This window comes from Triticum aestivum, chromosome 1B (genome assembly GCF_018294505.1).
Source record: "Triticum aestivum cultivar Chinese Spring chromosome 1B, IWGSC CS RefSeq v2.1, whole genome shotgun sequence".
NCBI lineage: Eukaryota > Viridiplantae > Streptophyta > Magnoliopsida > Poales > Poaceae > Triticum > Triticum aestivum.
Window position 1 is genome coordinate 391660237 of NC_057795.1, and position 15017 is coordinate 391675253.

General features: G+C 46.6%; 1 protein-coding gene across 2 annotated transcripts; it reads left to right on the forward strand.

The window, feature by feature from the left end:
- The first annotated feature begins 11074 nt into the window (after positions 1–11074).
- LOC123126657 (protein NRT1/ PTR FAMILY 8.3) lies at positions 11075–14418 on the forward strand. 2 transcript variants are annotated; one of them, XM_044546724.1, is made up of 5 exons: positions 11075–11351; positions 11953–12013; positions 12122–12339; positions 12448–13004; positions 13753–14418. In XM_044546724.1, the coding sequence occupies exons 1-5, from the start codon at positions 11295–11297 to the stop codon at positions 13799–13801; spliced, it is 942 nt and encodes a 313-aa protein (XP_044402659.1). In that variant the 5' UTR covers positions 11075–11294; the 3' UTR covers positions 13802–14418. The 2 variants fall into 2 exon arrangements, with proteins under 2 accessions (XP_044402659.1, XP_044402660.1); XM_044546725.1 differs by having other exon boundaries at positions 11329–11588.
- Positions 14419–15017: the final 599 nt, after the last annotated feature.

The following is a 15017-nucleotide window of genomic DNA, read 5'->3' on the forward strand; positions in this document are numbered from 1 at the left end:
AATGTTGGCGCTCCTCCATCGACTTGAAAGTCTTCAGGGGCGTTAGTCCTCAGTTTCAATCCTTTTGGTCATGTGATGACAAAGGGGGAGAAATCTGAGTTAGTCTTCAAGCGGGTCTATATTAAGGGCATTTTACAACTCTCGTTCTTCTGAAACTTTTATTTGGATCGAGTTGTAATCTTAAACCCGATGGTGCGCTGATACTTTTGTTGCATTATGCTTTGCATGCTTATTCCTCGTTAATGACATTGCACGCATGCTGAATATCATCAGGCACCATATTTCATCATGCATTTCAAATTCTTCATATTATATATCAAATGTGTGTATGAATTACAAGATATAGGGGGAGATCTCCATGATTCAACTCTTCAAATGTGCATTGCCTCAAAAGCAAATTCCTCACTATGCACATCTTCAGGGGAAGTTCTTCTATATCTTGTAATCAAATTCCTCAATATCAGTGTATACACTTCATATGTTTATCCCCGTTGAAAACTTAACCTATGTTGTCATCAATCACCAAAAAGGGGGAGATTGTAAGTGCATCTAGTGCCCCTTAGTGATTTTGGTGTATTGAAGACTTATAGGTTAAGGGACTAATGCGTTTGTGAGTGTACACAGGTCTATAAGTCTATGAGGAGTTTGATATTTACAGAGAAAGTCGACCCCTAAAAATGAAGTTCTTCAACTGAAGACTTTGATATTCTGAAGACTTTCTGAAGACTTTGAAAGTGAAGAAATTGGTGTGACCTTGAAGACTTGGTATTCATTTGTGGAACATGAAGCGTGAAGACTTTTGTTTTCGTAGTTTCATTTTCTCTTTCTTGAGTCATAGGAAACACCGTACTATTAAAGGGGGTCGAGGAAATACTAAGGAAAAATTTCCATGTGATGCTCAACTCAAAATCCTACACCTACCAATCCCTTCTAGTGAAGCCTTTGGAAATCTCATACAGTTCAGTCACTTTCTTCAGTAACAAAGACGAAGTTCTTATGGTCGCTGATGAATTTGTTCTGACTCAGGAGTTAGGAATTCGTCAGTGCGAATTACCTACACAGTGAGGAACATGATAGCCCTGAGGAATTTGAGAGTCAAATTTCCGACCGTTGCTGTGATGCGCGCCAGCTGTCCCAAAATATCTTATCCACCTAACGGTCATATCATTGAGGGGCATTTATGTCTTATCATGTCGGGCTGCTCCCTAGGCTATAAATAGCCGCCCCCTACAACCACTAGCTGGTTGGCTGCTCCGAGAAAACTTGACACTTGTCATTTGAGAGCAACCCATCCTCCGAGGACTTTGAGTGAAAATCATCGAGTGAGGAAAACCCAAAACCAAACCCCTACAAACCCAAAGTGATTGAGCATCACTGAAGAAATTGATCCTGCGTGGATCCGACGCTTGTTACCTTTGAAGACTGTGCTTCTTCCAGACGGTTAGGCGTCAAGGTCTAGAGCATCCAAGAGGAATTGTGGATCGCCGAGTGACCAAGTCTGTGAAGGTTTGGAAGTCGCCTGAAGACTTACCACGAGTGATTGGACAAGATCTGTGTGATCTTAGTTCAAGGAGAATACGGTGAGGACTGGGTGTCCTGAGCTGCGTGCTCAGCGACTGGGTGTCCGGGACTGTGTGTCCTCGAGTTTAAATACTCAGCCGCTCCAACCAGACATACAACTGAGATAGCAGTTGGAACTGGTCTACCAAATCATTGTCTTCACCAACCTAACTGGTTCTATTTCCTCAACCCTTTCATTTCCTCATTACTATGTTGAGTGTTTGTTCATATCTGTGTTTGAAGACTTTGACTGAAGACTTTCTCAATTTCCTCAGTTCAATTTCTTCAGTCTGTTTGTCTTCATCTTGTGTTATCCTGTGATTACGCTTCATGTACTCTGTGCTAGTCTTCATTTCATCATGATGACCATGCTTGTATTCTGTTATGCTTACTTCTGAGTACTTATTCCGCTGCTAATAGTTCTTCGCTAAGGAATTTCCTCACCGGCAAATTCCTCAGTGAAGAATTCATAAAAATCGCCTATTCACCCCCCCTCTAGTCGACATAACGCACTTTCACCTTGTTGTTTTGAAAAGACATGATTGCTTTATTAGTATGCTCGAAGTATTATTGTTTTTATGTCAAATGATAGACTATTGCTTTGAATCACTCGTGCCTTAATATGCATGCCATGATTAGAGATATGATCAAGATTATGCTAGGTAGCATTCCACATCAAAAATTATCCTTTTTATCATTTACCTACTCGAGGACGAGCAGCAATTAAGCTTAGGGATGCATACGTCTCCGTCGTATCTATAATTTTTGATTGTTCCATGCCAATATTCTACAACTTTCATATTCTTTTGGCAACTTTTTATACTATTTTTGGGACTAACATATTGATCCAGTGCCCAGTGCCTGTTCTTGTTTGTTGCATGTTTTATGTTTCGTAGAAACCCAATATCAAACGGAATCCAAACGGGATAAAAACGGACGGAGAATTATTTTGGAATATTTGGGATTTTCTGGAGGAAGACTCAATGCGAAACAGTGCCCGAGGTGGCCACGAGGTAGGGGGGCGCCCACCCCCCTGGGCACGCATGGCACTCTCGTGGGCCACCCGTAAGGAGGTTGACGATCTTCTTTTGCCGCAAGAAAGCTAATTTTATGAGAAAAATCTGGGCGAAAGATTCACCCCAATCGGAGTTACGGATCTCCGGATATAAAAGAAACGGTGAAGGGGCAGAATCAGGGAATGCAGAAACAAAGAGATAGATCCAATCTCGGAGGGGCTCTCGCCCCTCCCACGCCATGGGAGCCAAGGAACAGAGGGGAAACCCTTCTCCCATCTAGGGAGAAGGTCAAGGAAGAAGAAGAAGAAGGGGGGCTCTCTCCCCCTTGCTTCCGGTGGCACCGGAGCGTTGCCGGGGGCCATCACCATCACTGCGATCTTCACCAACACCTCCATCATCTTCACCAACATCTCCATCACCTTCCCCCATCTATATTCAGCGGTCCACTCCCCCGCAACCCGCTGTACCCTCTACTTGAACATGGTGCTTTATGCTTCATATTATTATCCAATGATGTGTTGCCATCCTATGATGTCTGAGTAGATTTTCGTGGTCCTATCGGTGATTGATGAATTGCTATGATTGGTTTGAGTTGCATGTTTTATTATTGGTGTTGTCCTATGGTGCCCTCCGTGTCGCGCAAGCGTGAGGGATCCCCGCTGTAGGGTTTGCAATATGCTTATGATTTGCTTATGGTGGGTGGCATGAGTGAACAGAAGCACATACCCGAGTAAGTAGGTTGTTTGCGTATGGGATAAAGGGGACTTGATACTTTAATGCTATCGTTGGGTTTTACCTTAATGATCTTTAGTAGTTGCGGATGCTTGCTAGAGTTCCAATCATAAGTGCATATGATCCAAGTAGAGAAAGTATGTTAGCTTATGCCTCTCCCTCAAATAGAATTGCAATAGTGATTACCGGTCTAGTAACATAGTCAATTGCTTAGGGACAATTCCACAACTCCTACCACCACTTTTCCACACTCGCTATATTTATTTTATTGCTTCTTTATCTAAACAGCCCCTAGTTTATATTTACGTGTTATTTATTATCTTGCAAACCTATCCTATCACACCTACAAAGTGCTTCTAGTTTCATACTTGTTCTAGGTAAAGCAAACGTCAAGCGTGCGTAGAGTCGTATCAGTGGCCGATAGGACTTAAGAGAGTATTTGTTCTACCTTTAGCTCCTCGTTGGGTTCGACACTCTTACTTATCGAAAGAGGCTACAACTATCCCATATACTTGCGGGTTATCAGTGCTATGCATGAATGTTGATCAGCATGATGTTGACTGGCTGGTAGTTCCATTTTAGACCATGAATAAAACTTTAAACATGATGTTAACACTGTTTGAAAAGGCCGTGTTAATATAAATGCTTTGCCTCTGGAAGTTGCAGTTTCTTATGTGAAACTGAACATGCAGTTTCTTATCTGAAACTGAAACTTGCAGTTTCTTCGTGTGAGGTGGAATCCATCAATGATTGGGTCGAGCACCAGTGCGGCTGAAACGTCATGACGGATATTGGTCAGATGGTCCTTGCGGTCGAAGGTGATCGGACAGGATGACCGTGGGTTGTACTTTGGGGCGACTGGCTCCATCGCGTAGGCGTCCCTGAGTGTGTGTCTCCGCCCCCTCTTGGTGGTATGGGTGGCGTATATCATATTCCCCGTTTTGACTTATGGAGGAAACTTCTTTTGTCCTCCTATCTTCGGTGGCCGGGGCTCCTCGTCATCGTCATCACTTTGCGACCCCTTCTCTTTGCTTTCGGCGTTTGCCTTGCCGGCCTATTTCAAGACCCAACATTCCCTGTTGGTATGATTGGCTGGTTTATCGGGGGTTCCGTGGGATTTGACATGGACGGTCAAGTATGCAGTCCAAACTAGACGGGCCCGGACTATTTCTCTTAAATGGCTTCTTTCGTTGACCGGACTTGGAGCCACTAAATCTGGCATTGATGGCCATGTCTTCGGCATTATCGCCATTATTTCGACGTTTGTGTCTACTACGTCGGGGTTTGCCGTTGCTATCTCTGGCTTCAGAAGTGCCAGGTTTTCGTGAGGTGCTGCTGCTACGAGCTAGCCAGCTATCTTCGCCCGCACAAAAGCTGGTCATAAGCATGTAAGGGCTGCCATGGACTTCGGCTTCTCTTGGCCGAGGTGTCGGGCAATCCACTCGTCACGGATGTTATGCTTAAAGGCCGCTAGGGCTTCAGCATCCGGACAGTCGATGATCTGGTTCTTTTTAGTTAAGAACCGAGTCCAGAATTTCCTAGCTGACTCTCTGGGCTGTTGGATTATATGACTTAAGTCATCGGCATCCGGAGGTCGGACATAAGTGCCCTGGAAGTTGTCAAGGAATGCATCTTCCAGGTTCTCCCAACTGCCAATAGAGTTTTTGGGCATACTGTTCAACCAGTGCCTAGCTGGTCCTTTGAGTTTTAGCGGGAGATACTTTATGGCATGGAGATCATCACCGTGGGCCATATGTATATGGAGAAGGAAGTCCTTGATCCATACCGCGGGATCTATTGTGCCATCATATAATTCAATGTTTACGGGTTTAAACCCTTCTGGCAATTCATGTTCCATTACTTCGACGATGAAGCATAGGGGGTGGGCGGCGCCTTTATGTCGGGCGACGTTGCGACGCAACTCGGATGGGGCTGGTCTACGGTATTCGGCCCGGACAGGTTTGTTATTGTCATATCCGGCTGGGTGGCCGTTGTTGCGCATTGGGGCGCACCCCCGTGATCCATAGATCGATCTGGTTTGTCCTGCTCTGTTTTCCAAGTCGTACTGCAAGTCATGTGTGTATCCCCGAGCTGTTGTGTTTCTATTTGTTCGGCGATGTGGCGCCGGCTGGTGTTCGGGCTGAGTTGCCGCTTTATCTCGTCCACGCGGAGGTCGGTCAGCCGCATTGTGCGCTGGTAGTACTAGCTCCAGTGCCTCGTCATCGAATTGAGGTAGCAATTTGCGCTTCGGGTAACTTTTGGTTGGGCGTTCGAGTCCATATTCCTCGGCTGCTAGGACCTTAGTCCATCTATCAGTGAGCAGATCTTGATCTTCTTGGAGATGCTGCTGCTTCTTCTTCAGGCTCTTTGCAGTGGCTATTAGCCGGCGCTTAAAATGCTCCTGCTCGACGGGATCCTCCGGCACGATAAATTCTTTGTCGCCAAGGCTCACCTCGTCCTTGGAGAGAGGCATGTAATTGCTGTCCTCCGAGTCATCGTTCACGACCTGTTCCCCAGGGCTGGCTTGCCCGTCTTCCCGTTTAGCCTGTTCGAAACTTGGCTTGGCGGGGTCTTCATTGTCTTCAGCATCGTCCGGAGTGCTATTTTCTCTTGTGTCGGTATCGCTATTTTTACCATGGCGTGATTTAGAGCGGCGCCGCTGGCGTCGGTGCTTTGGCTGCTTCTCAGGAGGCTTATCCTCAACCGGATCCTTTTTATTCTCGCCATTGTCTTGTTTGGGTGTATCCACCATGTATATATCGTATGAGGAGGTGGCTGTCCAGCGCCCTGTGGGCGGTGGTTCCTGTTCTTCTCCGGCATCATCATCCATACCGTCGATGTCTTCGGAGTCGAAATCAAGCATGTCGGTCAAATCATCGACAGTGGCTATCAAGTGGGTGGTGGGTGGGTAACGAAGTTCTTCGTCGTCCGCTTCCCACTCAAGCCGGACATAGTTCGGCCAAGAATCTCCCGACAAGGAGAGGGACTTTAATTATTTTAACACATCGCCCAAGGGTGAGTGTTGAAAGATGTCCGTGGAGCTAAACTCTAAAATCGGCGCCCGGTCAGATTCGATGGGTGCAGATACACGCGGTTCGGAGCCTATGGCCGACGATGAGTCCGAGGTTCCGATGACACATGCCTCATTGGAGGTCAGATCTGTGTTCGGCTCTAGCACCGCTGAGTCCGCGGCCTCCATGGTGAGGTTGAACCTCTCGTCCTCGGATGGCGCATTCTGCTTTGGATCTAGGGCCGGAGTGGTTATAGGTGCTGTCTACTGAGCATAGTCCGATGACAAATTTAGGTAATGTTCATCGTGGCGGCAAGGTGCAGCTGCCGTGGGCTCGAATCCGTCAAAGATCAAGTCTCCGCGGATGTCGGCGGTGTAGTTCAAGCTTCCAAACCTGACCTGATGGCCAGGGGCGTAGCTGTCGATCTGCTCCAGGTGACCAAGCGAGTTGGCCCGCAGCGCGAAGCCGCCGAATACGAAAATCTATCCGGGCAGAAAAATCTCACCCTAGACTGCGTTGCTGTGGATGATTGAAGGAGCCATCAAGACTTATGGTGACGACACAGTGGAACTCTCAATGAAAGCATCAATGTCGGTGTCAAAACCGGCGGATCTCGGGTAGGGGGTCCCGAACTGTGCGTCTAAGGCTAATGGTAACAGGAGGCGGGGGACACAATATTTACCCAGGTTCGGGCCCTCTCGGTGGAGGTAATACCCTACTTCCTACTTGATTGATCTTGATGATATGAGTATTACAAGAGTTGATCTACACGAGATCGTAGAGGCTAAACCCTAGAAGCTAGCCTATGGTTATGATTGTTGTTGTCCTACAGACTAAACCCTCCGGTTTATATAGACACTGGAGGGGGCTAGGGTTACACAGAGTCGGTTACAGAGAAAGGAATCTTCATATCCGAATCGCCAAGCTTGCCTTCCACGCAAAGGAGAGTCCCATCCGGACACAGGACGAAGTCTTCTATCTTGTATCTTCATAGCCTAACAGTCCGGCATACGCATATAATCCGGCTGTCCGATGACCCCTTAATCCAGGACTCCCTCAACCGCCTCTAAATATTGTGGTTCATTATAATTAATTGCCACCTAGTCCTGCAATTACTGACCATATTGTACTGAGAATTTTATTTATGGATTGATTGCCGAACCATTGTGCCGAGAATTTGCATTCCACATTTCATAATTTAAATTTAAAATTTCCAATTTGAATAATAAATTACAGGAAAAAATAAAATTAAACAGGAGGGAATAAAATAATGTACACAGGGTTAAGAAAACAGCGTGTGCGATGGAAAAATATAAAATAGACGGTTCTTTGACTAAAAATATTTGCGATGCTCAACGGACGAACACACGATTTCGTCTCATATGCATGTTGAATTTTCCAGCGGAACCACACATGGTCCATTTATATGCGTGTGTGATTCATGTAACACGGCAAACATTTCATACTTATATGCGTATCTAATATTGGACAAAAAGAAGACCGTGCATATATGGAGCCCATGTGTGATAGGAATACCCATCGCACACAGTTATGAAATGGACACGTTGGTGATTGTTGAGGCACCGCATACATTTTACATGTTTTAACTGTGTGCGATAACGTACCTATCGCAAACACATCAGTAGATTAAATGTTTGTGATATTCATCTTTTCCACATGAGTATAGCTGCATAATTGTTTCGGATGTCTCTCGAATCAGAAACGTAACGTCGAGGCCGAACGTGTGGGATAGGCCACGACTTCTTATACATTTATTCTATGAAAATCGCCAGTGGCTACTCGCCTATCCCTGACAGTTTCTGGGCCGTGTGGAAAAGACCCCCTATCACACACACATACAAGGCGACGGCTTAAAACTCCGTCGAGGAAAGGGTTAAAATCCGTTTGAACTAGTGAACATATGGTCTTAAGCAACGCCTATGGACAAAACTTTAAATATAACTCAAAACAACCATTAGTCCATAGACATTGTCATCAATTATCAAAACAAAACATGGGGCACGGTGTTCTTTCAGTCGAGGATGGTGATCAACAGAGATGGCAAAGGTTAGTCCCTTGCAGCAAATTGCTCCTATACATCACATTAAGTTATATACGGGGACAATTGCAATGGTGGGATGCAGCGACAACAATATAGGTGGACTATGTTGACACGTACAACAATGACCGGGAAGGTCAAATTCTTATGTTGCTTATGAGAAGCGATCTTTTTATGAAACGAAGGCATATGATTATCCTCATCCATTAATTAAGGGAGAAATAGAGTTGAGGTTACAAGAGACGCAAAAGCACCAACACTAGTACAACTATTGTCCCGACATTAGTTGACCCAAACGCTTTGTACCTATGATGACCCAAAGTCTTTCTTCCTTTTTAATCTCCTCCATGAGAAGCGTCATAGGGGCGGATTTGTGCTGGAAGACCCTTGCATTTCTCTCATTCCAAATGGTCCAACACATGAGCATGGTGATGGGAGCCATCACACTCCTATTTGGGATGTTGCTTCCGGACATTTTGATCCACCAACCTATTGTGGACCTGTCCATAGCCCAAAAGATGGTGCCAAGGTGCGCTAGTTGGAGTCAATCCCGAACCAAACCCCAATGCCTTGAAGTGTAGCGGCATTTGCATAACAAGTGTGATGATGTTTCCAGCTCCCTCTTGCATAGCGGGTAGAGGCCACAATTTGTCCAACTGCACTTGTCTGGCCTATCTGTCATCCAAATCCTTTGGACTATCAACTATGCAAAGAATTTGGTCTTCAGGATGAGAAGCGAATTATGCGGCACATGAGCTAGCATGGTTTGATTTTAGTAATAAGAATTCCTGTAGTTGGGTTGTTGAACCCCCAAACTTTATAGCTGAGAAAACCGGTGAATGATGTATTCGTGTCTTCATATCAGTAAAGCTAGCTATGATGGACTTCCTCAAAAAATAACATCATCTGGTTTGGTCTGATTTGCGGAGATGAGCTTAAGATTGAAGTTTATTTAGAAAAAGGAGTGAATGGCGCAGTTGGATGGTTTGGTTTGATTTGTGGAGATGAGCTTAAGACTAGAAAAGGAAAAAGTATATTTTTCAATCCCTGAATTCTCTCGAAAATATAGAAATGATCCCTTAACTTTGAAACCAGCAAACATTAATCCCTCAACTTCTCAAACCGGATTAGTTTAATCCCTAGAACTCAACAAAAGCAGTTTTGTGCTGACTTGACATGGTTTTGACCAGTCTTCGCCCACATGGAAATCTCCTTCCTCCTTCCCATTTTAACCCAGATAGGCATTTCATCGAGTGGTTGGCGCGCGCCGGGCAGTAGGAGGAGGTAGGTGTGCAGCCTGTGTGGCTTGGGCGTAGCACGCATAGGGTGCAGGCGATTGGGGTTGTGGCACGGCGACGGCGCGCTCAGTGAGCAAGAGTTCGTCGACTGCTTCTGTGTACGTGTGTGCTTGTTCACGAGGGAATGGAGCCAACAGGTCTGTACATGTGTATTGTCTTCGGCAGAGCTTGCGTTCACGTGCGATCGGGACCTTGTGCGAGACTGCGAGCATCCACAAGTACGCGCGCCTCGCCAACGACGCTTCACATCCCCCGCCGCTTCAGGCGCCCAGGTCATGTTCGTTGTCGTCGTCGACGAGCTCGGCCGCCCCAGCATCCTCCTCCTGGAGAGCTTGAGTATGAGGCACTGGTCGCGCACGGCGACCCTTTGCCAGAACTTGCGTCGGACCGTCGGTTGGCCAGGTGCACCCCAGCGTGGTCGCCGCGTAGCAGGAGCGTGGCGACACAGGTTTGACGTGGTCCGCCCGATCGAGGGATGCCTTTCAAGCCGGGCGTCCTTTTTTGAAATGGAGGCGTACCCCCGTCATAATCGGGCCGGGCGTCCTGGTGTACAAGACACAACACAGAAGACCTCCGACCTTGGCACTCGCCAATGCGTGCATGGTGTCTCGCCGCCGCGCCGCTGCTAGCCATGAGCACAGTCCTACCTTGGCCTTGATGCTCCCGTGAGCCACACAAGCTTCACGCCTACCTATGCTCCTCTTGCTCGGCGCCCGCCAACCGCTCAACAAAATGCCCAACATAATTAAAATGGGAAGGAAGAAGAAAATTGCTACATGGGCAAAGACTGGTCAAAACTATACCAAGTCAGCATAAAAACCACTTTTGTTGAGATAGAGGACTAAACTAATCAGGTTTAAATAGTTGAAGCACCAATCTTTATCGATTTTAAAGTTGAAGGACCATTTCTATACTTAAAAAAAGTTCAGGAACAAAAGATATACTTTTCCCTTTAGAAAAAGAAGTGAATGACGCAGTTGGATGTGGATAGATGGACAGCCTGCAAGACAGCGAATGAAGTCATGCCCCACACACACATCAATCAAAGAAACGAAAAAGGAAAACAAGCTTCGAGGAACTGGACAGGGCAGGGACGAACAGCTGATACTTTATTTATTTTTTCTCAGGGAAAAATAAATAAAGGACATGCTCAACACGAGTGGAGGAAAGTCGGCTGTGCTACTGCTACTGCTACGGGACTACGGGAGGGAATCAGTCAGGGAAGATCCGGTCTCACTGTCTAAAGCAGTACTAGTATACTCGATCTCGAGGGCGTAAGGAAATGAATGGAGCTGGGTGGATCTGAATAGAAAGCGACGGAGACAATTGAAATACGCAACTCGCGCTAAACACGACGCAAGCCACAGCTCGATGAGAGCGAGCGGGATGGGAACACACACGTGCCCTGATGCTGCTTAATAACAGTAGTAGTAGTTGAGGCAGGAGCGGGAGAGTAGATAGAAGAAATAAAAGTCGTTGGTACTGGCGGCTACTACGTGCCAAGGACGACGAGGCTGGAACGGGAGGAAGCGGACCCGGGGGAACGTGAAAGGGGGAGGGATCCCAGCTCCGGCCAGCCTCCGTCGGCACCCACGGCCACGGGCGGCACGCCATCACCATGGACGCGGAGGCCGGAGAGGCGCCCCTCCTCTCCCACCAGCACAGCCCCAACCAGGTAACCCGACTCCCCCACCGGAAAAGCCCATTCCCCCAAAACGCCTGCCTACCCGCCACCCATTTATTTCTCTGCTCTGGCTCGGCGGCTCAACACGACATCACAAATCTTCTTCTTCTACTCTACTACTACCACCGGCATCTCTCGCGTCGCAAGCAGTGAGAGATTGAGATCAGACTCCTCGGATTCATGGCCACGCCACAGGATTCAGATTCAGCACCGGGTTTGTCAGATAGGGTTGGTGTTGCTCAATTTTAGTACTACTACTCTCATTGTATGCACACGACGCTCATCCTGTTAGATCTCCCCGTCGCTCGCTGGCTTGCTTGTAGCAGCAAGCAAGCGCGCACATTCCGATCTCGGCTCACTTACATTACATCCAAATTCCACCTTAGATTCGCACTCCTGCTTGTCACTCCTCTGCACTGACGCTTGGGCACTTGCTATCCGCCTCAAACTAAATTTCTCAGCTCTCAGCCCAGCTCCCTAAATTGGTCAACCATTTTTTTTCCTCATTTCAAGTCCACAATTTTTTTTCCTCGTTTCAAGCCCACGGTCTGGTCACCTTTAACTTGGTTCATCTGTTTCTCCATGCATACAGGTCTCATCAGCAAATCACAACGGCAAACCCTTCAACTGGAAGGCTCCTGCTATTATCTTGGGTCAGCTCCTCATATTACTTCCTACCAGTCTCATGGATGCAGACAAACCTACTATGTGATGAACATTTTCTTATGTCGCAACAAAATTAACACTCCTTTTCACTGCAGCGTTTGAGTTCTTGGAGAGCATTGCCTACGCTGGTATTGCCCTCAACTTGGTAGTATATCTTGGGAAGGTCCTTCACGGAACTACCGCTTCAAATGCTGCAAATGTCGATACATGGAACGGCACCACGTTCCTTACGCCCGTCCTTGGAGCGTTTCTTGCTGATACATACTGGGGGAAGTACAAGACCGTCGCCATCTCCATAATATTCTATCTTACTGTAAGTACATGCATTCTATTACTTCAGACCTTGCTCTCTTTTATGCCCATTTTGTTGCAGTCATTATGTGTGATTTCTTAGCTCCTCAATTTGTCTGTCAACAAATAGGGGTTGCTCATCATTACTGCTTCGGCGATCATTCCATCTTTACAACCCGCCGCATGTGAAGGAACTTCATGCCCTCCTGCCACAGGGTTTCAGAATTTTGTCTTCTTTACTGCACTATACCTTGTCTCGGTTGGGACTGGAGGGGTTAAATCAGCTTTGCTCCCCCTTGGAGCTGATCAGTATGATGATTCAAACCTTGAGCAGAGTAAAAAGAAGCAGGCTTTCTTTAGCTGGTTCTTCATTGCCATTAACCTTGGCGTCTTCATCTCGGGGACAGTTGTTGTATGGATACAGCAAAATGTTGCTTGGTCACTTGGATTCGGCATCTCATCGATATGCCTCATTATCGCCACAGTTGCCTTCTTGGCAGGAACACCAATCTACAGGGTTCAACTTCCTACTGGAAGCCCACTTAAAAGTCTTGTAGCGGTGTTTGTTGCGTCATTTAAAAAGAGAAAAGTGGAGGTTCCTGCTGATAGCTCAATATTGTTTGATGGAAATGATGCCGACTTAACCAATGAAGCACCAAACAAATTGGCACATACTGAAGGATTCAGGTATGTTTATCATATGACGGAATCCAAGGCTGCTAGCATAGCGGACAAGTTAGTTTAAATTTGTCTGTTTAACAAAAGAAACTTAGTTCGCATGTTTTCTAGAATTCCCCACTAGCTGCAAATAGACATCTGGAAGGTGTAATATCCCCCTTAACATTATTTTACGAAAATAGGGTCAACAAATATTTATGAAATTAGTAGCGGCTTTTATGTTCATTTTCTTATAATGAATGATGTTGTTAGAGCTATTAGAAAAGATCTTTGTATCAAAAAGTTACATTGTCATGTAGCCTTGATTTGTTCATGTGAATCTCAAAGAGAAATAAAGCTCAATTTTCCCTTATATCGTACTCTTCATCAACCACAACCCCCGATTGTAATTAGTCAGAACAATTTGGCATGAAATATATCAGTCCTAATCAGCCCCATCTCATCTACCAGATAGAATTAAATGTCTCTCGCAATATTGTGGATGTGAGTCATGTTATGTTATGATCAAACATTAGAATTTTGTGTGGCTGTGTGCATTGCAATGATGCAGAGGCCGGGTATTACCCTCCTTTCCACACACAAAAAAAAACATTAGATTTTTTGCATGTGTAATACAGCCTAAAACCACAACTTAGTTTCTGTAACGCTTTAGATATAATCATGGACTCGTGGTGAAGATTGTGTTTTGCAATTTGAGTCATTTTGTTACCTTTTAGTTGAATATGTATTCTGCACTTTGACATTTGAATTCTTTCAGGTGCTTAGATAAGGCTGCTGTAGTCTTAGGGGACCAAGAGATAAAGTGATGCGGAGCATCCTTCCATCATCCCCATGGACTCTACAGCAACACATCCAATCCCTCAAGGACCTATGACTCGAGCACGTGCAAGAGCTCTTGAAACCGAGGTGACATCACTCCTCTCACAATTCCCTTTCGATTCACATGAGACATGGTTACTACCTCAAACGGAAACGCTATGCATACTCAGGTACCAATGAGTTCACCGTGAAGAAGCTAGGAAGCAAGGAGAACCGGAAGCGGAAGACATGCATGAAGACGGAGAGGAAAAAGCACCAAGGACCAGGGTGTCCGGACGATCCGGACGGCGGCCCGGACGATCCGGACAGAGCCCGGACGATCCGGACCCCGGCTCGGGCGATCCGGCTAATTCGACCGAAGACTACAGAAGCCTCCCCCCTGAAGCCGGATCATCCGGACCCCGTCCCAGATCATCCGGACCCTGCCCGGACGTCCGGACCGCCAGCCGGACATCCGGCCCTGCGCCTCCACCAGCCGAGTCTCCGGATCATCCGGGCCTCCACCCGGATCATCCGGACCAGCCCGGATCATCCGACTTCGGACCCGGATCATCCGGCCAGCGCGTGTTGGGCTGAGCCCGTGTACCCCTTCGCCCCCTAGCCTATAAATAGGACTCCTCCTCCTCCTTTTGAGACTTAGCATTGGATTAGCTCATGTTTGTGTGAGAGCCTTTGCTCATCCACTTGGATACTTCTCCTCGGAGATCAGGACCTCTCCGGAGAAGATCCCCAAGCGGATTCAAGACCCCTCTTTAGGGAAGAACATCAAGGCCTCCTCTTGGAGAAGAACGATTCCGTTGTATCCTTTCCCTTTGTTGATTGTGGATCATATGTATCACTTATGTGTGTGGTGATCTAGCACTTGTGTGATCGATTCCTTGTTGGTTGAGTGATTCTCTCTCGTTTTCCCCGTGTTTTCCCTTTGTGCTTCCGCGTGTTCTTCGTGTCTCCCCGTAGGATCCACTCCAAACGTGAAAGATCGACGCTATAGGGTTCCACCCTACATCATTATGGTATCATGAGCCACGTTGATCACGTTTTGGAGCCCCTACCCCTCTTTTTCTAGCTTGATTTTGTTGTTTTCGTCCTAAATCCGAAAATCCCCACCAAAAATAGCCCCAAATTTTTTTGTGATTGGTTAGTTTTGATGATGTTTTGTTGATTTTGATCCGTGGATTCGGTGTGTAACTCGTGGATCTTGCT

Coding starts and splice junctions, on each gene's coding strand:
- LOC123126657 (XM_044546724.1), top strand. CDS start 11,295: ATGGACGCGGAGGCCGGAGAGGCGCCCCTCCTCTCCCACCAGCACAGC. Junction 12,014..12,121: donor GGCTCCTGCTATTATCTTGG/GTCAGCTCCTCA, acceptor TTTTCACTGCAG/CGTTTGAGTTCTTGGAGAGC. Junction 13,005..13,752: donor GCACATACTGAAGGATTCAG/GTATGTTTATCA, acceptor GAATTCTTTCAG/GTGCTTAGATAAGGCTGCTG.